The 27,120-nt window shown below is 57.4% G+C and overlaps 1 protein-coding gene across 2 annotated transcripts in view; it reads right to left on the reverse strand.

Moving 5' to 3' along the window:
• The window catches only part of AJAP1 (adherens junctions associated protein 1), a 46,564-nt gene that overhangs the window by 18,419 nt on the left and 1,025 nt on the right, over positions 1-27,120 (reverse strand). For both annotated transcript variants that reach the window (XM_040533617.1, XM_040533618.1), the window contains exon 2: positions 7,357-7,961. In XM_040533617.1, the coding sequence (XP_040389551.1) occupies positions 7,357-7,961 (605 nt within the window). The remainder of the gene's footprint in view (positions 1-7,356; positions 7,962-27,120) is intronic.

The following is a 27,120-nucleotide window of genomic DNA, read 5'->3' on the forward strand; positions in this document are numbered from 1 at the left end:
ACTTTATTTTGTACGTTAAAGACCACATCTTTGCTACCAAGATGAAAGTGCTGAATTTTGGCCTTTCTGTCCACCTTTTGAAACAGCTCCTGGACAGCTCTGCATCAACAGAATTAATTCCATGAGAAAATCCATTTGAGACTAATGTGTCGCTACTGCAGAAGTGCGCAATGGCAGTGAACAGGAGATATAAGCTCTTAATTAAAACCAAAGAGAACCTCTATCCCCCAAGGCCTTTATTTCAACAACACTGGTTAGGGAGACCATATTTTTCATTTTCCCAATAAAAACAGCTACGAGCTGCAGCTCTTTGAAGACCCTCATCAAGGCCTCTAAGCTGCATGAAATTAAAAAAGAGGAAACAGCTTCATTTTGTTTTGCAGAGTATAATCTTGAGTTACCGTTCGCGGTAGAAAAACAACAGCTGCTCCGACTACCTGCTACATCTCAGCCAGGAGAGCTGCAATTAAGCACCTAAGTGCCTTCCTGCACATATGCCCGATGATTGCCTCCCGGAGCTCCGCCGCTTGCTCCTTTTCCCCCACCCTAACCCTAATTACGACCCTGAGCCCACACTTTCCCCCAGCAGCTCGTGGGTGACTCCAGTCGAGATGCTGGATGGGGGCAGGATCCCTGAGGAGCCCCCAGGCTCTGCAGGCACAGGGGGAGCACGGGAGGTGCGGGGGGCACGAAGGGGCTGCTGGAGGTGGGCACAGGGCATGGCGTGAATGGCACGGGGCGAGGCAGGGAGGGAAGAGCTTGATTGCAGCCCGCAATTAGACACACGAGGTCAGGCCCTGCCGCCTCTTGCTCATCAATCAGAGCAACACCTCTGGTCAGGGAGAGACCGTCAGAAACAGGCTGCCGGCAGCAAAAAAAAAGGAACCGGCTCACGAGAGCAGCTGAAGAACTTAAAAAGAGGGAAACGATGAAAATGCAGACGGAATCGGTGCCTGTGGGAATTATTCCCCAGCCAAAATAACCTCCTAAGTCATTTCCACAGCGAGTTACCATGAAAGCATCAAAACCTGCACAGAAGCCAAAAAGCCCATGTCGTCGCCCTGCTGCTGCTCTGCCCGCATTCAGCTCGGAGCAGAAGCACATCAGGCAGTCGGTCACGCTGCATCCTCCAGCCTGACCGGCAGCCTGGAACCCGCTGTCTTAAATAACCGAGAGAGCAGAGGATTTCTCGCTGTTGGCTTGGTAACTATCGATGGTGCTTGGCCTGGTTCCTCGCCTGAGTCCTAGCAGGCAGAGTCCGGCCAGAAGCCTGAGCCTGCAGCCACGCCACGGCAGAAGGGAGGCATCAGGCATGTGGCCACCGCTCCAGGACGGCCAAGGTTTGGGCACCAGACCCCTGGGGATAGCAGTGGGCCAGGTGAGACCACCCAGCACGTGCCCGGGGACATCTCCACGCACACCCCCAGCATCCTTGCCCACGGTGGGGTCCTGCCTCCGAGTCCCCAGGGCTCCACAACAGCCCACGCTAGCAGCTGGTCCCTTATTCCACTTCTGAGAAAACCTTACGGCTCCGACATCCAGCCCTCGTGACCATGACGGAGAGTTTGGGGAAAACTGGCTTGGCTTAAGAGGCATTACGGCTCCCCCAGCCACCCAAAAACACACACCGTGGCGTGCCACGCAGGGATGCGCCCCCAGGTCAGCCCAGCCGAGCTGCTGGCTTTGTGCCTCTCACCTCAGTGACATAAGTGATAGGGCTACAGCATTAATGTTCTCAAGATTCATGCTGCTCCCGATCCCCAGAAGTCTCATCTAGCCTGTAAAAATGCCTTCAGATAGAAAAATTCAATGGGGAGAGTGGCGTGACCGTTCCGTAGCAATCGCAGCCACAAATAGCCTTTTCCCAGGGGGGATCAGCGTGATTTTGCCATAATTCTATCCACAGTGCTGCTTAATAGCTTTTAAGAAAAATAATCTCCAATAAACGAGAGGGCTGACCTGGTGTGCTGGGTAATGTCCTTGGCTCGGCTCCTGCTAACACCTCAGCCCCTCGCAGAGCAGAGCAGAGCCCGGGTTGTCCCAGGGATGCTACGCCCCCAGCCCTGCCGGGGAGCCCCGCGGGGCCAGGGCTGCAAAACCACCCCGCTCAGCTTCGAAACCCCGCCGAGGGAGCACCAATAATCCCTGAGTTAAAATGCGGCTCTTCAGCAACAAAAAGCTACAGTTCCTGGAAACCTCCTGGTATTTTGAGTTGGACCGTGGAAAGGAGAAGAATATCCTGCTGCTGCTTGGAAATACTCGTGCCAAGAAAGAAGATCCTAGAGGCTTATGCTAAAGACACTGGGACTTATCTGCTCAGGTGTTACAGCAAATATCACCAAGCAATAAATATTTCTGAGAGCAGGAGAGGAGCATTTCTGGCTCATTTCGCCACACGTGGGTGAAGGCACACAAGCACGCACAACATCTGCTAATCCCGGGGAAAACAGCAGCCCCTTCTCCCTCGTCAGAGAAGGCTCAGCTTGCAGCCACGCGAGCTTCTTCCTTCGGGTGCCATCCTCACCTCCCAGTTCCTCCACCCTTAAGGAAAACCGTGCTCTTGTGCAGCTGATGCGTGGCCTTAAGAAGCCTCCTTTGGAAACCTCCCAGGACAAGCACCAGCCCTGGCTCTTCTGCCTCACCAGTGCCCCTCGGTGCGGCACCGTGGGTCCCCGGCTGTGCCAGCGAGGGGACACAGACCCCAGGCTGGTGGGGACACGGGGACCCTGCACACACTGCTGGGTGGGACACACAACGACTGTGCCTCTGGGGTAACAGGGGAAGAGATGGATTTTCCTGATTTTTCTCTTTCCAGGGCACTGCCTGGCCCCGCCACTGGGCACTGGCCCCGACGAGTCCTCCTGCAGGTATGGCGAATGGGCTGCCTGACAAAACGCGGCCTCGCCTCCAGCTCGGCAGAAGCTATTTTAGGTTTGGAGGACAGATTTCAATTGAAAGCTTGATAATCCTGCAGAATTGATAATTGATAATCCTGCTCGTGGCCCCAAATGCAAGGCCAGGAGAGGGGCAGGGACGCAGCCTCCCCACAGCACATCCCAGCCCTTGCTGGCTCTGCAGCTCCGTCCTGAGGCTTGTCAGCCTGTGCCTGCTCAGCTGCACCTCATTAACTGCACACAGGCAAACAGACGGAGCTGGTGGGAGTGCCAGGCAGCAGGGGTGGGGGCTGCGGCGAGGTCCCTGCCCTGCCCGCTCTGCACAGCCCAGTTGGAGCCCCCTGCCACGGCTGCGGACAGCTTTGGGAGCAATGACTCCAAAGAGACCAAGTCCAAACTGATAAATATTCAGCCGTTCTGTGCTGCCTCGGGCTCCTCTTCTGCAGATGGTGAGATGTGGGGGTCACACAAACAGCCCCCTCCTCGGGGAGGCACCCGGCCCCGGGCACCTCCCGCACGCAAAGCAGAGGACCCTGCTCTGCCTCTCCGGGCAGGAGCCCAGCCACCCGGGGTGCCAGTGACACGGTGGGGCAGGGCCAGGACGAGGGGACACTGGCATACCACCTGCGGGTGCTCGCTCAGCGAACGCCCCGTGCCCCGGCTCCTCCGTCACTGCCCCTGCAGGGCTGAGCCTGCGGTGGCTCCCGACGCCTTTGCACGGTGGATCAAAGCAGCAGCTCCCTCCCAGCCGCCCAGGGTTTTCTTTTAAATGCATTTTATCTTTAATTAATTCCTTTGAAGCCTTTCGCACACGCTATCTCGTCGCATCCAGCGCCCCCTCTCCCGTACCCTCTTTTTTGAAGGCAGGGTCACCTCCCGGTGGGGAGGCGCACGTCTCTGCGCCATCATTTATCCACGCTGCGCTCCCAGCCAGTGCGCAGGGAGGGGGTGCTGGGGGCAGCCGCCAGCTCAGCACCACTGATGGTGGTCTGGATGCCCACACAGCCCCACGTCACCCCACGACCCCGGCCATGCACCAGGAGGTGCCCACTGGCACCACCACGAGCTCCATTACGAGCATGCTGCGTGCAGAGTACGATGCCAAATTCACCGCGCACCGGCCATCAAATAACCATTAAGAGCAGCAGACGGCACATAAAGTCTTCTGCCTTATAAAGCACTTAAAGGTTTAATTAAAGATGGCTTTATTCTAATAATACTGAAAGGAAGGCCTCAGACAACTCAGCGAGTGCAATTCATGCTTAAACTTCGACAGCCCCTGATTCACGCTTTTCCTTTTCTTTTTTTGGCTGAGCCAGTAGGAAGAGCAGATCCTCGCTCCTGCGGAGGCCAGCAGCCTGCAGACAGCACCGCGCCACCACGGCGACAAAAGCTCTGTTACAACCTTTGCCTCTCGCAGCACTATGGAATTTTAATTATTTCTCTCCTTACATGCTCCATCGTAAAATGAATATGACAGCCCCCAAAAAAGGAAGCACATTTTCGAAAACCATAAGCATAAACTACGCATGGGTGAACATATTGAGTCCCCATCTGACTGCCATCAGCACTCTTGCCAGGCGCTGAGCAGACATAGGTGGCACAGGGATAAACACACCTGATTTTCAGTTTACTTGCTACAAAAAAAAAAAATAATCTTGCACGATAACACCCACCACAAACAGAGCTGCACGCACTATCTCCCTTTTTTCTTTTTTGGACACCAGAAGCAATCACTTGTCTATCTTTTCTCCTCCTAAGCAGGATTTTTGCTATTCCACTGAAATTTTTAGGCTTGTTTTTCTGCTGGTGAGTCACATAAAGATTGTTTCTTATTATTTTTTCTCTCTTCTTAACCAAGAAGGAGTGGGGCGAGAGGAAAACCTGAGCAAGATTGCTGTAATTGCTTGCCTAACCGAATGCCACCACGTTTGCCAGCATGGGAAGCGGTGCCGTGCCGGGAGCCGAGTGTGCAGGTCCCCACCAGGCCCCCACCAGGTCCCCACCAGGTCCCCTGTCCTCGCTGCCCCTGCCAGCAGGGCACGGGGCCTCCTGGCCATGCACGCGGTGGATGGAAGGCACAGCGATGGCACCTCCCAGCTTCTAAAAGCATTTCTGGAGAGAATTAACATTCTCCTCCCAGTCACTTTGTTGACTCACGTCCCCATCCTCAGCCGCCATCCCACACCAAGGGAAGGCGAAAGCTTTTGTCCCCCGAACCGCGGCAGCTCCCTGTAGGCGCGCGCAGGGAGGGCAGCAGGGGGGAAGCAGTGCTTCCACCAGCACCACAGCAGCTGATCCGCTCCGACTGCGTACGAGACCACACGGGACAGCAGCGAGGGTGCTGCTGGTGGGCTGGGAGCTCGTGGGAGCCCCTGTGAAGGCCCTGGCCCGGGGATGCTGCAGGCCCGCAGCTTCCGAGCGCGATGCCTCCGCACCTCGCCCTCCCGTACCATCGGCGGCGCCGCCGCGCAGGGCTGCAGGACAGCGATTTGTGATGTTCACTGAGGCACATCGAGAGTACAAACAAGTTACCTAATCCTAATTTGTAGCCATATGTTTTTCCAGGCAGAGAACAAACACTTCCAGCCGCTAGAGCTTATGTAACGGAGAGGAGCAGGGCTCGCACGACGCATGGGCTTCCACGTGCGCACCGTGGCCAGCGCTTCGGGATGCTGCTGGCCACTTCCTTGCCACAGTGAAGGGCTGAGGGGGACCCCGGTTCTACCAACACGCTGCTCCCAACCTCCTGCGGCTCCCTCTTGCCATTTTGTGCCTGAAGGGAACCATGGAGCAGCGGGATCCTGGCAGGAGCTGTCACCCCGTGGTCAGGCTGGCCATGGGGCGTTAGCTGGCAGCAATACAGGCTTTAAGTAAGAGGTTAAACGCCTTTTTCCTTGGTGTCCTGCCTGCCCCAGCAGCAGTCCTGGTGGAGCTTTTGGTCGTCTTCTCTCACGCAGCCACAGCACAGGAGTTTCCTCCCCATCCTGAGCCTTTGTGCCTCGTGACGGAGCCTTCCCCCCGAACGAGCTCACCAGGGCTGCTCGCTCTGACGAAGCAGCTTCCTTGCTGGGATTTGATGTAGAGCAAGAAAGGGCTCTGTGCTCCCCTCCAAGACCTTGCTGGAGGTTTCCTGGGTGCTTAGCACGGATAACGGCAACAAAAGCAAATTTGGAGCTCAGGCACTTTTCAATTTAGAGCGGATAGACTGAGATAAGAAGGTCCCTTAGCCCAGGAAAGGAATTTATTGTATCCACCATTCAGTGGAAAGAAGATCATTAACAAAAGCTCTGATCCTGGAAAAGCCCCTAATGGGAGCTCAGAGCGGCAGTGGGAGCCCCCAGGGAGCTCCCAGCTCCACAGCACTGGGGCTGTGCTGGAGGCTGGGATCCGGGCCGGGCGATGCCGCAGCGCGGGGCCGTGAGGCTCAGCACCCCGCCAGGGACGTCAGGCTGCCGGCGGTTTGTGCTGGGAATTATCAGTGCTCCACGGCTAATTCATCCAGCTGATTCTATTTATTTATTTATTTATTAGCAAAAAGATGTGTGGGTTGGGCGATTTTTCGCTGCCACAAATAACTTCAAGTTAGGAACAACATTCTGGTTGGTTTTTCCCCGTTCCCCCAAGCAGGGCGTGCTAGATAAATTCATCAGGATTAAGATCAGATCATAAAATTCCTTTTCGCTTTGACTAGAAAATCACTGTGGGCTAAAAGCAGTCAATGCACAGTGAATATATTCTGTAAACTGTATAACAGTATCCCACAGTTTAATACTGGTAATAACAAATATAATTTGAAATAAATGGGAACCTGCTTTCTCATCCATGTCCATGCAGCAAATAGTGCTGGTGGAACGTATTACAGTAACTGACTGCTGCACTAAATTTGATTACGGAAGATGGTTTGTGGATGTGTACTGATAATAGGAAGAATACAGAAAGCTGCTAGAAAATGTCTCAGATAAAAGTGATGAATCAGAGCTTCCATTTGTTTCCCAAGCGCTCATTTGAAATCGCTCATCTCAGAGTCGGGCGGCGTTTCCGCAATGGCAGCCCGTGCCACGACACCCCGGTGCCAGGATCCCCTGGCTATGGATCTGCCATCCCCAGCGAGCCTCCGCCGCGCACCGAGGCTCGGTTGTGCCGCTCAGCACCGCACCCAGACCCCGGCATTGCCTCCGCTACCCAGGGCTGTTTCAGGATGGATCCAGAGCAGAGCACAGCACCCAAGCCGTGATGCACCCCGAGCCTCTGGCACACGCAGAGGAGCCGAGACAGACGGACAAACTACCCCAACTGGCCATACAAACCACCCCAAATGGCCAGACAAACCACCCCAATCACCCAGACAAGCACTGCTGATCCCGCTCCAGGGTCGGGCATCCCCCAGCACCGCGGTACAGGATAGCACACCCCACCCCATGGGAACGTCAGGCGCTGTGCTCGGTGCCCGGGACGGTACCTGAGGTGTCTCCCAGGCCGCGGGGCGGGCGGGCGTCCTTGCCACCACTGCTATGGCCGGCGGCCGGCTCGGCGGTGCTGGGGCGGCTGGGGCTGCCGCGGGGCGCCTCGCCGCCGGGTGTGGGAGCCGGGCTGCTGGGGGGCGGCGCGGCGGCGGCGGTGGTGGCGGCGGCGGCGGTGGTGGCAGCAGTGGTGGTGGTGGTGGTGGCGGCGGCGGTGGTGGCGGCGGTAGTGGTGAAGGCGCCGGGCAGCGTGCTGCTCTCCAGGGAGTCCTCCTCGCCCGTGGGGCCCCAGACGATGACCTCGGGCAGCGCCGTGGGCCGCCCGTCCCGGGGGGCGAAGCCGCGGCCCCGCAGCTGCCTCCTGGCGCGGGGAAGGGGGACGGGGGGCGGCCGGCGGGAGCGGGGGGTGCAGGGCCAGGGGGGGACGGGGCGCCGCGGCTCCTCGCCGCCGCCCATGCCCCACAGTGCGCCGCGGGGCAGTCTGTGCCGGTGTGCCGGCCGCGGCGAGAGCCGGACCCCGACGGGCTCACAGCTGGCGAGGTCCATGGCGAGGTGGAACATGGCTATCAACATCCAAGCATGGCTTCCTAGCGGGCAACCTGACCTGCGGACAGACAGTGGAGAGTGTTAGAGAGAGGAAGAGCACGGCTGGCACAACAGACGGCTTTCCGCGACCCCCTTCCTAAGGTGGGGAGTGAAACCCTGCAGCCCGGCCATGTCCAACCCGGTGACACCCCCCAGCCCCATCAGCGCTGCGAGGGGACGCTGCCACCCCCTCGTGCTCCAGGCAGCGCTCCCCCAACGACAATGCAGGATGCCCTGGCCACCCACTCCCCTTCCCGCTGCCAAAGCGGAACGGCACAGATCCCGAGAGCTGCGTGAAAGCCACGGCTGCAGCAGGGAGAGCAGCCGTGGATGGATGTCCTTCCATCTCCAACACTGGGAGCAGCCACCGAGCTGGCCCAGGGGATGTTTCCGTCCCTCATTTCAGGGGTTTGAGGTGCGAGAGGGGCACAGGCGAGGCGGGAGGAGGTGGAGGACATGTGCGTGCACGGCAGCCTGCATTTGATTGCACAAAGCCCAGGAACCCACTGGCACAAGCAGCAGCCACACCGTGCCGGCACCGAGCGCTGGATGCGATCTCGCCTCGTGCGAGCCCACGGCAGGCGGCGGCGGCACTAACCAGTCAATGAGTTAGTGCGGGAGAGCGCACGAACGCTCGCTTCTGCGTGTGTAACCCACTTCTTATTAATCAGGTCGCTGTGACTCAAAAGGAGCAGCTATTCCCCGGGCGCGGGGAGGGCCGGGTGTGCGGCGCGGCGCCGCCTGCAATCCCAGCTCCGCGCCCGGCCGCGCGCCTGCCTCGCGGGATGCGCCCGCGCTGCTCCTTCCCCCAGCGAAGCCCCCAGCGTGGCAGGGAATGACGAGCAGCCCGCTCAGCTGCGCTCTTTGTGGATAAATGGAATCGCTGGAAATCGCATTGAACTGTCAGCAGGTTAATTATTTTAAATTTTGCTTTGATGTAAAGTGCCACCATTATTTCATGTCAAATCCCTCTTTCTTTCTCAGTTACGTCTTACCTTGAGAAGTTCTGCTCTAACTCGTATCTTCCCCTATGATGTTATTTCACCTGAAGCGCAGTGCTTCACGGAAGGAAAATGCCTGAGATATGCAGGGCTTTTTGCTTTTTCAGAAAAAAAAATTAATAGGCCAAAGCCCAAAAATCTTTACTCCATTTTATTCGGCTTTTACACAAGAAAGACTTTTGTCGAACTCAGGAGGAGTTAATGAGAGCTTTATATGGCTAAAGAGACTAATCCTCCACAGCACTATACCCCGTAAAGTCATTGGTAGCACTACAAAATGTGCATCTGGTTGACAGAAGAATTGTATACTCCCTCCGTGCGTGAGCAAATGAAGCCAATGGAGATGACCTGGATACTCTGAGGCGCGGTCTTTTTCTGCTCAAAGCATTTTTCTTTTTTCTTCCTAATTGGCTATTTTTTCAAAGCATAACAGCATTTATTTTGGGGAGGAAAAAGGCGATGCACGGAAAGAGCGCAGAAGGAGAAGGGGAAGAGCCAGCAACAAACAACATAAACCAAAATAGTTCAGGCTGGGGGAGGAAAAATTTCAAGACGTTAAAAAAAAAAAAAAAAGGCACACAAAATACATTGTTGGTGCATTTTTTTAGAGGCCAGCTGGGCCGGGTGCAGTGCCCCACCCAGGCAGCACCATCCCCCCAGGCACGGCTGCGCTGGGGGCACCGAGCTATCTTTGCTCCTGCTGAAACTGCCTCTGCCACGGGTTTGTAAGGGAGGGCAGGTGCGGGTTCGCACTCCTGAGCTAGCGTCGTGGGTCTGTCCCCTGTGAGATTTTGGGAGCCGAGCCACACGCTAACCCACGGGGCAGAAGTAATCGGATTTGGGCACAAAGAACGTCCCCACGTGCTGCGTGCCGGCAGCTCCGCGGGCAAAGCCGGTGAGCAGCCAGGAGGTCGGGCTTCCATCGAGAGCATCACACGTGGGATCACCTCAGCAATATTCACAGCCCCGCTGTCACCCCAGCGGCACGCCAGGCTCAATTTCAGCCTCCGCTTAACTCAACTCCTGATGCGATTTGAAATTTCTCCTTGCGAGGAAGGAGGGGTGCCAGGCACCTCCCCAGCACTACGCACACCCCGAGCAGCACGCCCACAGCACCCATGCGCGCACATGCGCACACCAAAACCTCTCCGCTGCCGGTCTGGTCCTCCAGGAGAAAGCAGTGCAAATGATGCACTTTTATTAATAGCCGCTGAATGAGGAGAAGGAAAATGAAACCAGCCCAAACTTGGTTGTCGCTGAATCCCAGCTGTTGTCTTTTAGCTTCTCAGAGACAAAATACCGGTCCTCAGTACTTGGGATTGGCAGCTCCCAGAGGAAAGCAGATTTTTCCCCTCGTCCTATTTCCTCCTGCTTGCTCATGACATTCTCAAGTTGCAGCAGCGGTGGCAGAGCCCCAGCACTCTGCAGCACCACGGCTGGCTCTGGCTAGCCCTCAGCTCGTGGGGCTTGGCTTCAGCACGGGCCATGCCCGAGCACCCCGGGGCTGCTCCCTGCAACGCTGGGAGGACGCGGGGAAGATGCAGCACACAGAACACAGCCCCTGCATCCGTGCGGGTCATGCAGAAACCCTGAGCCCAAGCACGGTGCCACCAGGTGATGCCCAAAGGCGGGGGCGTTCCTCGCTCCTGGCATCGCTCCCCAGGCTCGGTCTGGCCCCCGAGCCTCTGGTGATGGGCAGGGACGTCCAGGGCTCCTCTGGGGCAGCGCAAGGCTGTCCCCGACAGCACCCCAAGGGTGGGGGGGGTCACCTGCCTGCCGCAGCCCTTGGGGCGATGCCAGCCACGGCCCCGGCCACCCGCCGGCTGGCACGGCCCCAGGCACGGCTCCTGGGGGGGGGGAGGGGGGGCTGCCAGGCCGGTCAGCACGCAGGAATTGCGTGTGGCACGCGATCTTCCGAGGCTTTTGCAACGACGGAGAAGAGAGAGTGTCCTTCAGCACAAATAGCAGCGTGTGGGAGTCGGCGTCGTCCAGGCAACGCAGCGCGGTGCGCGCAGAGCGGCGCTGGGGATGCGGCAGCGCAGCGGGGCCGCCGGCGAGCGGTCCCGGGGCTCCGGTGGGAGCAGCCCCCGTCCCCCACCCCCGATCAGGCTGGGGGCTGCAGCTCGCTCCCCACATGTCCCCCGGCCCCAACCCGGCCTCCTGCCGGTGCTGAGGGTGACAGAAGTGTTCCACGGGGCAGCACGGGGATGCATCCACCCCGGAGGTCCTGCCTCGCCCTGGTAACGGGCCTGTCCAAAGCCCGGGCTATCCCTCAGGAGCCCGATGCTCCCGGCATGCTGCCCCTAGGGACCCCCCGTGCCCACCCACCCCAAGCCGGGTGTAAGCCTCTGCTCGGCTCTCAGGGGGCGCGAGCAGAAAGTCACTGCTGGTCGCAGGCGGCTGTGAGCAACTCGCTGCTGGCGCAGCTATTCTGAGGCACGGCTCTCGGAGGACTTACGATCTTTGCTGATGCGTCAAATGGCACAAATCCTCCTCCGACTGCACGCACCGCATCTCGCCAGGCGGAAAGCGGAGGGCAGAGGAACAATAACTGCTCGCAGCACCCGCAGGAACTTACTGCTAAGGGTGCTGACGGCTGCAGCACCACGACCTGCACAGGGACCGGCAGGGTCCCTCACACCGCTCACCGCATCCTCGAGAGACCAGGGCTTTGACTATCCACAACCCCCTCCCTCACCCTCTACCATTTTCCTCATTGCAAAGAAAGCCGGGAGAAGCGTGGGCAATTATTTCTTTTCCCTTCTCGGAGGTGAATGAGAGCGTTATCCTGAAATGTCCTTCAAACTCAAGGGAAAGTTCAACAAAACTTGGCAAGGCAGTTAAGCAAAGAAAAGAGCAGCAGAGAGATCTGAAACCACGGAATCCCTTCTTTGCCTCCTCGCCCAGGAGCCTTTGTTCCCGTGCACCACAAATCCGCTCCCGTGGCTTAATGGATGGTGAGCAGGCCGTATTTTCACGCAGTAAGAGAAACTCCTACAAATATTTACGTGTGCTTAACGGCGAGTACAAGAGCAGTTGACTGAATTCAATGAAACCGCTCCGATAATTACAGTGATTGCACGCGGGGCCTGCGGGGACCATTGACCACCACGGCAGCGCCCAGCCGAGCTCTGCGCCGAAGCAGCCCCCACGGAGCCCTGCTGGAGCCCCACGGCTTCAGGAGGAGAACGGGAGAAGGAGGCACGCGTTCCTGTGCTTCACAATTAGTTGTGAAATTACTGGTGTCAGTACGTCAGAGGCAAAACTTGGGTTAAACACTTGAATAATTACATGCCTGTTATGCGGATTTTAATTAGGTTTCCTTGCAGCTCTGCAGCGCAGGAGGCGCGGCGGCGGGGCTGGGGGAGGTGGGCTCCATGGGCACGCGGGGAGGCGCGGGGGTTTTCCAACCCCTCGTCCCCAGGGCATTAATAGTGTGGGGACGAGCAGGAGGAGGCGAGCTGCTGGTTTCTCCTGAGCATCCCGCCCAGCAGACGACCACCCACGAGGACCTGCAGCCGGGTGCTCCCAGAGCCATGAGGGCAGGACCCTGGCTTGGAGGGGCGTGGGGGTGCGAACCCCTCCGGGACACGCAGCATTTCATCCGAGCACGCTCCTCTCCATGCAGCATCTCCGTTTCCAGAAGGGTGATTCTCCCCGCACAGCCCCCCGAATCAGCCCCCGCACTGCCCCAGCAGCCCAGAGGACAGGTTCTCCAGAGCAAGTTAAATGGGACTATTAGCCAGTTTAATTTCCTGGCAGAAATAAAAACACACAAATATTTAGTCATTTGTTTTCCCTCCCTTTTCCCCTGCTCTTTTAGAAAGGGACAACCCAGACACCAACAACAAATACTCGCTAGCGAGATTAAATCCCTTAGCTGGAGGCACAGCAGTGAGGGGGAGAAACCAGCAGCCTTTGCACTTTGAGCTGAGCTCAGGACAGCCCGCACTAACTCCCACATTGCAGACCCCCAGACCCAAGCACTGCAGCCCAGGCATCACCCAGAGCATCCAGACGAGCCTCGCTGCTCTGCTTTTGGACCCGGGGCTGGTGCCAGGTTTGGGGCCGTTTTGGGGCACCTGGGCTTCTGCTGCCCCGCTCACAGCGAGCGCCTTGCTCGCAGCCTCCAGCCCCTGCCGGGGAAGTTTGTTCCTTCCCGGCTGGCTGTCTCCCTGCCCAGCCTGGCAGAAAAGCCTAAATCCCGTGCTTGCGGGGATTTTCTGTCTTTCAACTCCAACGACTTTGCTGAGCACCTTGAGAGCAGAAATTGTCTCCGTTTTCAAGGTGATGGCGCTACCAACGTGGAAGGTGCTGAGAGCATTCCTTACAGCCCCACTGCCTGCCTTGTACGATACTTTCTCCCCAGTATGAAAATCCCTTTGTAAATCCTCTCAGATGCAGCCATTTGCTTTGAAGGGCAGGGAAGCTGGCACTTCAGAAGCAGATTAATTCGAGGGGGCACGGGGGTCTGATCTCGCTGCGCTCTCGTGCTGGGAACGTTGTGCCGGAGATGCTGTCGTGCCCAGGGCTCCTCCTGGGGCTCTTCCCATCAGCTCCTGCCCGCGGGACACACCAAGGCCATACCCAGACCCTTCTGAAGCTTCATTTACAGCCAGAAGCTGCCGAGCATTTTGCGAATCAAAGACATGCAAGAGAAATGCTTTGCTCATTCGTATTCCCAGATTGTGGACGAACCTCAAATCTCAAATCTCAGGATTCTCTCTGATCTGCCGTTACCACCTTTGTTCCTGGGCCTCCCTCACAAACACATGAAATAGGGGGCTGGCAGACCCGGCCCCAAATTCCCTTTGAGCACTTTCCCAGCTGTAAAAGCCGAACTGCCGCCGCTCAGAGACCCGCAGGGACGCCTCTCCCCAGGGACTGCCGGCATGCAGAGGCTGAGGCTCTTGGAACACCTTTGCAGCTCTGAGGCACGTGCCCAGTCCATACGGGCGCAGAAAATTAATTACGTTATGTTTCCAAACCAGTACAGAGCAGGGAGGGGTTAGGTGCTGCTTTTCAAATGACGAAGCTGCATGCAGCGGCATAGCAGTCTCCAACTGCATCATGGAGTTTGGACAGAAATGTGTATGAAAAACAAAGCACATGAAGGAAGATGAGAGCAGGCAGGATAATCAGAATAACCCCCCCCTTCTGTGCCCTCCGTGCACGTTATTTTGCATTTCTATCTGCAGAGACAGCCTGGCACGAGCGCCCCAAGGGCAGAGGTGGCTGCAGCAGCACGAGGTCCAGCGATGTGATGGGGCGCACTGCCTCGAGCCCAAGTGTGCCTGGGGCTGGTGGCATCCCAGTGCCGCGTCTTCGGGGACAGGGTGCCCGGGCACCCATGCGGCTCGGTGCCACCTCGACCTTGCCATTTCTCATGCCTGCTGGGTGTTGGGTGTCAGCACTGCCCCTGGTGACAGCCGGGTCTTTCCCAAGAAGCTGCCATCGGAGCACAGGGCAGGGGCTGTAGTTGTGCTGTCCCAAAGCCCCTGAAGCCCAGCGCTGCGGGGATGCTGCTTCAGGAATCAGCCGCTGCCAGCTCCTGGTGCCAATCCCTGTGTGCGGGAGGGGAAGGCAGGGAGATCCAGCGTGGCTGGTGAACAGGAGGAGGAACATGATGGGAAGGGAAAACATCTCGTACTGCTCCAAGGCAAAATGTTTTTAGGCTGCATACGCTCCCTTGCCCTTTCTCTTCAGGTGCCACCTGATGTTGTTGGCTCCTGCAGGAAGGGCACAGCCACACGGGAACAAAATCCCTCTGCAGGTCTGCAGCTCCCTGGCGTGCTGGGGATGTCCCCGTCCCACTGACCGTCCGGGGACACAGGCCCCTGCACCGCTGGTCCCGCGGGTGGGAGGTGGGTTAATCCAGCAGCTGCAAAACCAGGCTACGTGCTGCACGCCTGGAAATCCCTGAATTTGGTCATCTGTCAAAGCAATTAACTAGGATCAGGGCCACGGAGTGGCTTTGACAAATTGCAAAATACAAATTGTCAGCAGCTTGCAAGCCATTTGCAAATAACCCATTTCACTGAAGCCTCAAAAGACTCACTCGAGTGTGAATCTATAGGGCAGCAAGGCAGAGGTGCTGATTTGCATCCCTTTCATAAGGTACTTGTTTTCTCTCCAAAAACGGCCCCTTTCTCCCATGACTGTGGAGACACTTCACAGGCAGCCGTAAATGCAGAATAGGCTGATTTTTAATGCAGAATTATACAAATGGAACCATTCTTCCATTTCATGCCTCATGTTAGGTAATGTATTGGTGTTGCACAGGGAATCAAGGTTATGTCCTTGTTTTGATGATTTACGAACCGAGCATTTTACATCTCCAAACAGCAAGCAATACAGAGACAAAAATATTCCCACGACTGCCAGGAGGACAAGCAGATGTGACAGGGCGATGCTGGCTCGTCCCAGGCAAGGTGCAGCATCCTTGTGGCACGGACCTGGGTGCCTGGCTCCTGGAAGTCTTTGCCAGTGCAGCTCTGCGTCCTACACGAGCGTTCAGGTCACCACACATTACAAGATTATTTAGAAGAACTCCCTGGTTTCACAAGGAAAAAATGCTGCTTTATCTCAGAGGGTGACTTCCATGCTGGAGCAAAGGGACGAGAGGGGAAAGCTCCCAGGGCAGCAGGCTACCTGCCTGCAGCCGCGTGCCCTCTCCCAGGTGGGGACTGCAGCCACTGGTGCGTGCCGCAGCCCTTCCCCTCCCCAGCCCCGGTTCTGTGCGCGATGCTCCCCGCAGCGCTGCGACTGTCCTTTGTCGTGAGCTACAGCTACAAGCCATTGCCATGGAAATAGAGGAGCGCCATTGCACTCTGGGGCTGAACAGGCCCCTCGGATGGGCTGGGGGGAGGAAAGCAGCAAATTCCCATGCATGGGCAGATGACAAGACACGTGTGGGCTCAGCACCATCAGGGCTCCACAGAGCACCCGTGCCCAGCACCGCTGGGAGCAGCCCCCTGCTCCGCCGCACTCCTGGGCAATGCCTGGACGTCGCTGTGAACCCAGCCCTGCCCGGCCTGGCCGAGCTGGGAACGCGTTGTCTGGAGCCCCAGATCCCTCCAAGTTAATTACAAATTTAGGAAAACATGGCTGCCAAGGTCTTTAAAGCTGGGCCTGGGAATTAAGGCACGGAAGCTGACATACAGTAGCACCTAGGTAAATTAAACGTGCCACATCACTACCTATTCATATTACAGAACTGAGCTTCAGGATTACATACTAATAAAAGTGGTATTTAAAACAATTCCTAAGTTCCTTCCCTCTCCCCTCTCCCCACAAGTAATTAAACTGACAACACTTCGTGTGGTGGAAGAGAGGGGATTTATTACAGAAGAAAATTAGCGGGGGGTGAAGCACACCGAATTCCCACTGCCAGGCTCTCGCAGCCAGGCAGACAGAGCACGTTCCTGCTGGAAATGGGGCAGGACTGGGGAAGGAGCAGCCCCGGTGCTGGGGTGTGCATGCCCCCGAGGAGCAACGTGCGTGCAGGGCAAAGGCTGCACACCCCCAGCGGTGCCAGGACACCCAGGGGAGCCTCAGTCACCCGACTGAGCAGGGGAACAGCAGCATGCCCCAAACCCAGGCTCTCATAGCATTTAGGTGGCACGGTTTCACAGCTACAACGCGCGATTCCATTTCCAGCAGGAGGCCGGACAGCGGCAGCGGGGCCGCTCGCATCCACAGCCCTCCCGCAACTGCCTTCAGCTCACCCAGCTGCAAATAAGTAATTTTAACATCTGAATAGCAGCGAGCGGGGAAGGCGTAATTAATACCCAGCGGTATCTCCAACATGCTGATACGGTAGGTGCAGACCCTGCCAAGGCTGTCAGGGAGCGGAGCTGGCTCGGCGGTGCCGCGGCCCCGTCTGTTCGCACGGCTGGGCCCCGGCCTCCCAGCGCCTGGGGAAGGTCGAGCCCAAGGCCACGGCACTGCCCCTGCTGGGGTCTGTGCCACCTAAACCCAAGCTTGTGCCAGAGGGCTCCTGGTGCTCCTCCCTTCCACCCTGCGTGGGTTTCAGCCCCCGTTTTCAAACGTTTCGATGCATGCCGACAGGATGCAGGGTGCCCTGTGGGGCAGGAGCGCAGCCGGCACGGGGAGCCCCCAGCACGGCTGGCACGGGGGTAGCGAACACCACCAAAGATCTCCGGCATAGCCTGACTGGCTCTGACAAGGACACAGCAGCTGTTATAGGCTGTTTTACCCGGTCGTGTGGGATTATTTCAGATAGGATTTGAAAAGCACTGGGGGCGGGCGGGGGAGAAGCCGGGGAAGCCAGCATGTGCCTTCAGGCAGAGAAACGTCTTCAGCAAGTTTCTGTGTAAAACCTGAGCTCCGGTATTCACCTGCTGCTGCTCTGACAAGCATCCAGCCAGCCGACAGAAAACAACCGCCAGGCAGCTGCCTGCCCTGAGAGTCAGAGGCCACGGCTTCAGCTGACGAACACCACGAGGCCGGGAGAGGGGCTCCCACAGAGCCCCCCGGGGAGCTGCTCCGCTCCGAGCAGCTCGGCTCATTGCTGCAGAGGTCACGGGCACCGAGAGCTGCCCCCGGCAGGACCCGGCACTGCCCCGGGTGTGCTGCTACAGCAGCGAGGAGCAGGCTTGCGTGAAGCCAGGAGAAGCAGAGCCTGGAGGCGAGCTGCGCACGACCTCGCCTGCTTCAGCATCCCTTGGTGCCCGCTCCTCAGGTGTCGATGCGGCAGCGGCTCAGGTGCCGGGGAGCGTCCAGCCCAGCAGATAAAGCACGGAGAAAGGTCTCTGGCTGCTGCCGACCCACAGAAGGTGCACGTACAGCAACGAGGGAACAAACTGGCACAGGCAGCGCCCAGGATCTGCAACCCGCAAACTCTGCCAGCGCCTCTGCCAACGCAGCCTCAAACACTGCGCGTATTTAGCGCGGCGGGGCTGGACAGTAGGGCATTTCATCAAACTGTCTGCAGTAACACTCGCCGTCTGTCCCGCCTGGACAAAGGGGTGCTGTGAGAGCTGGCTTTCAAGCTAAAACCTGCACCTGTCTCCCATTTATTTCACTCTCCCCGCCAGGATTTTGCACCAGCGCTGGCTATCAGGCAGAAGCAAGAGCTCCAGCTCAGATACAACCTGCTGGAAAGTTTCTCCCAATGCCATCTCCAAATCCACCAAAAATCCTTTAGAAGAGTCACGGTCTCAAGCCCCATTCTTCAGGAAAAATAAAAATCCATAAAACTAAGGAAATTAGCTCTTTGTTATTTTGCCTTTCCATCTAACGCTGCTTGTACTCCTGTGTCCAGATCTAGCCTTGGGTAACCCAAGGGCAGGACTTCTCACCTTAGCCCCCGGCTTGCAGCGGGGGCTGGGATGCCCAGCACTGGGCTGGCACACGCGTGGCCCCGCATCACCGCTCCTCGTTTACAAAATGGTGCTGCCGAAAGGAAGGGATGGCGACACGTGTACGAGAGCAGTAAACCCGGGAGCTTAGAGATTATCCCTAATGCTGCGAAGAATAAATAAGGACAGCGGAGTTCAGCTGCGAGCCCGGTCCCACCGGACCAGACCCCGGCATGGGGAGGAGAACGGGACCCCAGAGCCCCCCGTGACCCCCCCCACGCCCTGGTGCCGCGCTCCTCCAGCCCCCGGAGCTGCCAGGATGGGTCCATTGGCTTCCAGATGTGGGCTCACATGGGAACATGCATTTCCCCCACAGCCATAAACGAAGAACGAGGTCATTTCCCTGCTTCGCTCACGAGTTTTCTTCCTTTTCCACACGTTTATCCCCTGTAGAATCAATCCACGAACAAAGCAGTTTATCCGGGGAACGATCAGGCCTTTTAGTCCGACAAAATAAAGGCATCGACGTGTGAAATCCGGACGCAAACCCAGAGCCCTGCAGGGGAGGCAGGAGCTGGGGTTTCCCCGGTGGCAGGAGGCTGCTGAGTTGACCAGACAAATCTGGGGACTGCAGCAATCCCCAATCCTCGAGGCTGGGGCAGGTGTGCTGGAAGGATTCCCTCTCCTCCAGTCCACTCCCATAGAGGTGCAGGGATTTCAGGAGACGGTGATGACTGCAACCTACCCCATCTCTGAAAGGCCCTCCATGAACCCAGATCATGGTGTAAACTACTGATTATGGCACTTTTTAATGCCAAAGCGCTTTCTGCCCCACCAACAGCCGCAGCCCCCAGTCCTGATATGCTCTGCCCGGCCCCGAAGCTCGGGACGCCTCTGTGCAGCCCCCGGGGCAGTGAGCGGCTGCTTTCGGGGCTGGGCAATGGCCAGCACGAGGCTGCAGGGAACCACGGCTTCCCCGCTAAATAACGGAGCACTTATCTTGTTTTCTAAATTAATGTGCTCAGGCGTGTCATTACAGCGTACACAGGAAGCACTTTGATCTAAAAAAAATAAGATAAGTTAGCTCAGTATGCATTAAGTAGCAGCTTAACGAGTTTTAAAACAAAATAATTAAAATGGGTTCATTATACTGTTGTAACACAATACGACTTCACAGGAACAGGCGCATCGGAGTTCACAGCTCTGCCCGCCGAGATATCCCAAATAAAGGAAAACATTATCACTGTGAGAAATACCCAAGGAAAGAATATCTGCCAGCGTGATTCGTCAGGAAGATCTCCCCAGGTGTCCAGCTTCCCCTGGGAAGCCCAACCAAACTGGGCTGCAGAGCCAGCACGATGTGCTATTTAATGGGGTTGCTCTCGATTTACACCGCTGTAATCAAGATCCAAACCTGGCTTTCTTCATGGGAACTCCCAGGTGGCCCCGCGAGCCCACGGATGCTCAGTCTATCATGAAACCCCAGCAGTTGTACGAGGAAATGAACAAAGGGAAAGTGTAAAGAATTTCAAAAGATGCAATAACCACTACAGAAATGGAGAAGATGAGAGAAATCAAACCACTAAAAGCAGACAGACAGATAGCTTTTATGGAGCAAGAAATACAATAAAAAATAGAAGAAGCGAAGCACGCTTTGAAAGTATCAAAAGTCAATACACAAGCTGGGAGAAAGCAAGAGCAGGATCCCGGTGCAAGGCAGGGAGCACATCCCCGCCGGGGCTGCCCCGCTCTGGGCACGGGGGCCGGCGCTGCGGGAACAGGCTCGTGGCTGGACCTGCTTAGTGGAAAAAAGAGAATGGGCTGAAAAGACGGAGAAAAAGCAAAACCAAAATAGAAAGCAAGGAAATAGAAATAGAAAGCGAGAATGAAATCCAGGGCAAAGACTCTTGATCCTTTCATACAGAGGTTTAAATCCCCTTTTAGCACCAAACAATTGCTTTTTCCATGGAGGAGAGCAGTGCTCCCTGCCACGGCCACCTCGGTGCGCGCACAGCAGCGGCTCGCAGCCACACCTCGAAGAGCAGCAGGAGCAGCAGCAGCAGGAGCAGCAGCGCGATCCTGCAGGATAAAGGTGAACATGAGTCACCAGCGGCCCTTCTCCAGCGAGCACGGAGAAAACACTGTGCTGTTTGTGGGCATACACCCTCCGGAGGCTAATTGCCAGTGAGTCAGATATCACTGTGCTTTGCATCTCATTAAAAAAAAAAATCCCTTTCGCAAGAGAGATTAAACTTTTCAAAGCATTATCTCCAGAGCAGATGAAGGTCCCAGCCAGGGAGATCGGCAATGACAAGGAGACTTTTCTCACCCCTTGCTGCTTTCTGTAACCCTCTGCGATGCACTCCATCTCCTGTGTCATCTCGGCTTTCTGCAACAGAGCAGAAAGGCGGCCCCTGCCCATGCCCACCCCAGGTCACCCAGAAACCCCCTGTTTGCTGCATACGGCGCTGCTGATGTCCTCGTGGGAGCAGGACAGAAACTCCTGCAGAAACACTTCTCTTCATTAAAAAAAAAAAAAAAAAGACGAAACTCATCCCTCAGCATCAACACTCATAAGAGCAACCTCGGCCAAAAGTTATTCACACCTGAAGACAGAGAGGATTAATTAGCAGCATGCAGCGACAGCCTGAGCTGATGCCAGCGCACATCCGTGTGCCAGCAGCCCCGTGCGCACAGGGCTTGGACCACCAAGGGACCACGTCCCCTCCTGGGGGGCTGCAGGGTCCCATCCTGCACAGGGTGTCCTGTGCACAGCACCCGCAAGGAACTGCCTGTAATAAGCAGCTCCATCCTCTTCCGTCAAAATGAGCAGCACTTACTTTGCCAGCGAACATGTCACTTTGACACAGTGAGTTCTGCATATTTCGCTTGAGAGGATGCGAAAGGAGTAGAGAGCCTCTTACAAAACCAGGAAACAAGATGGTGAATAACATCCCCGCTCTTCCCAGAGAAAACTTAATAAGAAAGCGTACGAAAGGCAACTACTTGTAGGAAACGAGTTTATTCTTCTTGGAAGCTCTTTTGAAAATCATGCACGCCAACATCTGGGATTGTAATGCTCTCTTTGTTTAATGCAAAGCCACTCCAGGCTCGGCTGGAGCTCGAGACGCACAGAGCTGCTCTTCCGAGGCCCCTCTGCAGGGGAAGGAGCAGAGCCCTGTGAGGGTCGAGGCACAAGTGGGAACGCGGCCACGTGCTGCTGGCTCCCCGGCATCAATCACCGACGTTGCACTGGGTACTTAAGTGGATGTCCTAATCCATGGCAATTAACTAACGCTTCATTACTGCGGACAGAGGCAGCCCGGGGAGCATGGATGGGGTCACGCACGGGACCACGGCAATTAGAGAAACGCGCCCCGGGGGGACACAACGCCTCGGCTGCGGGACAGCTCCAGGGCCAGCCCAGCCTCGGGGGACGCCGCGCTGCCCCCCCAGCCTGGCCGCTTCCATGATCCAAGGGAAACGCACTCCAACGCCAACATAAATCTGCATTGCTTGCTCTCGAGAGCCCTGAGTGTCGTCTTGTGAGCGACAATCCATCAGCTCTCCCACACCGACCAACAATAGCTTTATGTACAGCTCGGAAGCCACCATTATGCTATTCACATTCCCTATTTATAGAGCTGTAAACCACTGCCGGAGCGTTTATCATGGAGATCTCCGCCCGAACATCCTGGGGTGCTGCAGAAAGGGACGTACAGTCAGCCTGATTGCTGAAAGACCGTACCCAAACTCTGCAAACCCACACTCCTGCCTATACCGAGTGCAGGCACCTGCAGGTGTCCTGCTGCTCTGGGCCACGTCCTGAGGCAGCCTCTCACCTCCACCTCCCCGGGGACCCGCGCCAGCAGGCTCTTTTCCCGTGTCCTCCCACGTCAGGGCACACGCACTCTGACTGCTCTGGTTGTTCCCTCTCAAAGGTCCACGCCTGCGTTTCTCTTGCAGGTCACGTTCCCTTTGCAAGAACCGTGTTACCACTCTCTGACTACATGTTGTTCTTGAAGCAGCTTTTACTCAGCCTTTATTTTGAGCGATAAACTCGGAGCTCCGTGGGATTTGCAATGCTCCCGCCCCCGGACAGCAGAAGGAAGGCTTCCCGCGCCCGATGTGCTGCCGCCCGCGGCAGCGACGCCTTGTCCCCGGCCACCCCGGCCTGGGGCTAACGGCAGGTCCACGGCAGAGGCTCTGCTCTCTTCGCCGCCAGCCATTTGCTTCGTTAGGAAAGGGCAAATTGTTCTCATTACCCGCTCCAGCGAGGGTCCCCCTGAGACAGTGCCAAGGGACGACCCCGGCTCCCCATGGCTCCATGGAGGGCTGGGCACTGCTGGAGCCACTGTGCGGGCTTGTTTGGATGCCCCAGCAGCTGCAGCAGCACAAATACAGCTCTGGGGCTGTGACACCTCTTGTGGGAAACCAGAGATGGGAGCAAGACCTTCGGAGGGAACTCAAGCACGAGGCGTTGCATGCTGTACCTCCCCCCATACGTTATTTCCCAGTCATGCCGAGACATTTCCCACATCAGAGTTGGAAACGACGACTCCTGTGAGCGACGAACTTCATTTCATTTTTCCTCGCTGCAGTCCATGTACCTTCTCCCCCGCAGCTAGCGAAGGCGGAGGGCGCGGGGCCGTGCTCCTCGGGGCCAGGCGGTGCCTGGAGGGTGCTTATTTCCATGCAACTGCGCATCCATCCCCAGCCAAGCCGGATTTCTTTTCCTTTTATTGCTGTTGCTTGGTACCAGAAAGGCTGAATCACTCAGCAGCGCTGAGGAAGCGCCGGAGAAGTGCCGCATCCTCCTGCGCTCGGGGTTAGCGCTGGAGGCCTCCACCTCCCCCTGCGCTCCGATGGCCGCTCCAAGCAGCCCCGTCCGTGGGATGAAACTCCAAAAGCGAAGACTTGCAGGGGGGCTGAGGGTCTCTGGCAGTGTTGGCTGGTGGGGAGTCGCTGGCAGAACGTGGCCACAGGGCTGGGACACACGGGCAGGAGGCGGTGACGGTCACTGCCCCAGCACCGGAGCGGGGTGCCCGCGGCATCGCCTGGCGCAGGAAGCCCCGCTGTGGGTGTCGGGGGGCAGCTCGCCAGCAGCCTCCCCGGGGGGTTCCTGTGCCCCCACCGAAGCCCCAGTGTTCGCCTCCCCCCGTCAGACTCCATGCAGAGATGTCCCAGCTCCACGCTGAGAGGAGGCTTCGGTACGGCCTCGATGGGAGGCTGAGGCCGGAGAAGGAAATTGGTAAAGCAGCAGCAGTTCAGTGCCAGGCAAAACCTCATTTCACGAGGAATCCTCACAAAACCAAATTAACATTGAAGGATAAAGGTAGGTAAACCTCCTGCAGTTAAGTTCAGGCCACAGCGGCTCAGTTTAAATCTCCCAGCAGTTCTGATTTAATCAATGCATTTCAGAGTGAAATTAGATGAAGTACGTCTCCATCACAGGAAATTAGGCGAGCTATCAAAGTCTGGAGGCGCAGGTCCCGGTAAGAAGAGCCACAGGAAATGTTCCCATCCACCCTAATTCCGTTGTGCGAGAGGCAGTTCGGGTCTGGAGCCGCGTGGTATTCCAGGGAAGGATTCATCCCCATGGAGAGCACGCACTGGGCTGGGGGCCGAGCGGCAGCACCCAGAGGAGACCCCTGGGTGGGTGCCGAGCCACAAAGCCCCCTCCCAGCATCACCGCCCAGCTTGGGGAAGAAGGGACAAACCTCGGCGTTAGCTGGGGATGTGAAAGCACCGAGGAGACCGGGGTCTGCCCCCAGTCACACCCCATCCTCCCCTGATGCTGCCCAATGCACTTGGCAGCCCGGAGCTCCCCCGACAGAAGTTTCTGGTCCCAAATCGGGCCTGAGTCTCCCCGGCCCGCTCCCCCATCGCAGAGCAACAGACGGCAATGCGGCACAGCTCCAGCGCCGGAGCCACGGCTCCCGCACCCCCAGCTCAGCCTATCGATGCCTTCCTCTGTCCTCCCAGTGCTGCCCCTATTAGCTCTATTTAGAGGCTTAAGCATGCTTATATTTTCATAATGCATCACAGACCTGTCTAAGGTCATATAGATTATTCACACCCTACAGAGCTGTGGCGCAGCAGCTCCCGTTGCTTGCTGCCGCCCTGCACACCGGTATAAATACAAATAAATGGTGCTGGGAGGCCTCTCGGATCAGTGTGAGGTGAGGCAAGGTAAGCACAAGGTTATCGGGCCACCTGGCGAGCCGGTCTGCACCTCGGTCTACTTTCTGTTTACGCCTTGAAGAAAATTCAGCCGCTCCTCGCTTCCAGCAGATGACTGTTACATAAAGCAAGCCCGAGCCGCAGCGCTCAGACGCCGCGAGCAGATGGGCAGCCAGTTCACACATCCCATGGACCCGTATGACAAACGAAGGCCTGATCGGCGGTGATGCCGGTGCTGCCTCCCGGGAGGCTGCCGGAGACCGAGGGCAGCCGCGATGCCACTGCCACCCCCCGGGGCCGTCACCGTGCCCTCGGAGGGCGGCAGCAGCTCGGCCGCCGCGCCGTGCCCCCGCCACCAGCACCGCCACAACAACTGCTCGTGCGCCGGGGCTGAGGCTGCTCGGCGTCGGCACAGCTCCTTCTCCTCGTCGGTGAAATTGCTGCCGGCTCGGAGGTACAAACCGCTGCATAAAAGCGCAGTTTATTCGAGCATTATTGTGGCCGTTAAGTATCATAGCCGGTGACACTAGATGAATTCCTGTGGCAATCAATTCGCCCGGGAACAGCCAGCTCAGCCCCTGCGTGGATGCGGGATGAGTAAGGGCTCCTCAGCGGAGGCCATTAACTCCCACTGCTTACTGCTCTCATTACTTCCCAGACTGCAAGCCTTGCATCTTTGACGAGCGGCTGAATCTACGTTTGACAGCGTGAACTTGATGAGTGAAATTCATGGGAAATATTTGCCTTGGCAGGAACTATAGGGCCCATAAAGTTTCCTCGGCGCGCACATACAGGAACGTATGCTTTTAATGAGTTGCTTTATACAATCAAACAAACTGCAAACAGTATTTTTACTCTCGCTGCAAATCGCTGCGGAGCTAAATGCCGTAAGAATCGCGGCGTATTGTTTAAAATAGGATATTGGTGGCTATGGGAGGGAAGTCACCAGGCAGAGCTAGCAGACAGCACAACACAGAGAGCTGTCACTCCGTCACACGCACGGACGTACGCGCTGACACAGGCACACGCATGCACACGTCTGCTGGTGCACGCTCGGTGCCGGCGTCCCCAGACGCAGCCCCGGCCCCGCAGCACCCCTGCGGCTGCGGCCCCTGCTCGGGCAGAGCGGGCCCGGAGCACCGCTGGGAACTCGCAGCGGCTTTGAGAGGTAGCGCTGCAAAACCGAGCCGGCTCCTTGCTGCTCTCCCACCCAACCAGGGGAGCCGAAAGTTCCCATTTACACAAGCAAGGAAAGAATAATTTTTAGCAACACAGGTTTGTAGGTGCTACTTTCCTCAGCTTAGGATAGCACAGCTCGTCTGTAAGGTCATGAAACCGCCACTGCCCTGGGGCAAAAGGAACCAGGCTTGGAAGGAGCACTGGGACAGCGAGGCACCACCTCCCCGCGCATCCAGCAACCGGAGGCAGAGACTGCACGGGGTGAAACGGGCACCGGAAAGGTCTGCTGCTTCTCTCGGAGCTATTTTTCTGGTAGTCTTCAAGAAAATGAGGGGAAATGACATGGGAAATGTCAGAAATAAAGCCAGAAGCAATTAGAGTTAGAGAGAAGCGAGAGCAGCAGCAGCAAGGTTAGCAGGAAAGTTATCTCTTATTAAAAATAAAACGCAGAGGGACTGCAAGCTGATGAGGTGGTGCAGAGGACAGGCTGGCAGTGAGGATCCAGGGTACACAGCAAAGAAATTCGTGAGGCAATTCGAGGAGAGAAGCGACCGGAAGGCTCCCATTTTCCTTGCTAAACTCCTCACAAAATAAAAAAGCAGAGGGCGTCCTCTGTTTCTAAGATTACAGTCTTCTGCTGGCTCCGGCCTCGGGAAGCAGCCCTCCAGCTCCACCGGTCTTTTCATCTTCCACCAAATAAATCCAAACTGGGAGGCACCCTGAAAAATGTTTCAGGTGCTTCGCCCAGCAGTAATTCCTAAGGTCGCGGCACCGCTGCAGGCTCCGCGGAGGCTCCGTCCTTCCCCCGGCACGGCGCAGCCTTGCCAGGCGGACGTCTCCGGCGGCGGCGCAGAGCTGCTGGCTCGCCTGGGCCATCAGAGCATGGCCGGAGGGACGAGGCCAGGGCCACGGGCAGCTCGCTGGGCTTGCAGTGCCCACCTGGAACGTGCCGCGCGGCTGTCAGTCCCCGGGACACGGCTGCGTGCGACCGCCCTGACACATCAGAGCCAAACCCGAACGCCACCGAAGACAAAACCCGAGGGCCTCCCCCAGTTCTCCAGCACGGAAGAAAATCTCAGCTCAAGTTTCACCTTCCAGGACTTAATCCGAAGCTCGAGCCAAGCGACAAAGCCTCCAGCGACTCCGGCAGGCCGTGGAGAAGCGCCCTTCGCATCGCCCGCGTCCCGACGGCCGCTCCGCAGCGCTCGGGGCACCCTGCCCTGCCGGGAGCAGGACTCGTGCCAGTGTCTGCCGCGAGCACCTCGGAGCGGGGAGCAGAGCAAGGAGAGGCGGAGAGGGCTGATGGGCTCCCCTAGTTGCTGCTCGGGGTAGGGCTGCCGCCGGTGCTCGCATCCATCCGTCCGCTCACCCCGCAGCCATGCAGACCTCCGAGTCCCACTCCCCGGGGAGCGGCTGTGCGGCCCGATTTTCGTTTTCCTTGGGGTGGGACCGCTCGCCCTGGGACCCCGCTCTGCAGCACGACCCTCTGCAC

Source organism: Cygnus olor, chromosome 21 (assembly GCF_009769625.2).
Source record: "Cygnus olor isolate bCygOlo1 chromosome 21, bCygOlo1.pri.v2, whole genome shotgun sequence".
Classification (NCBI taxonomy): Eukaryota; Metazoa; Chordata; class Aves; order Anseriformes; family Anatidae; genus Cygnus; species Cygnus olor.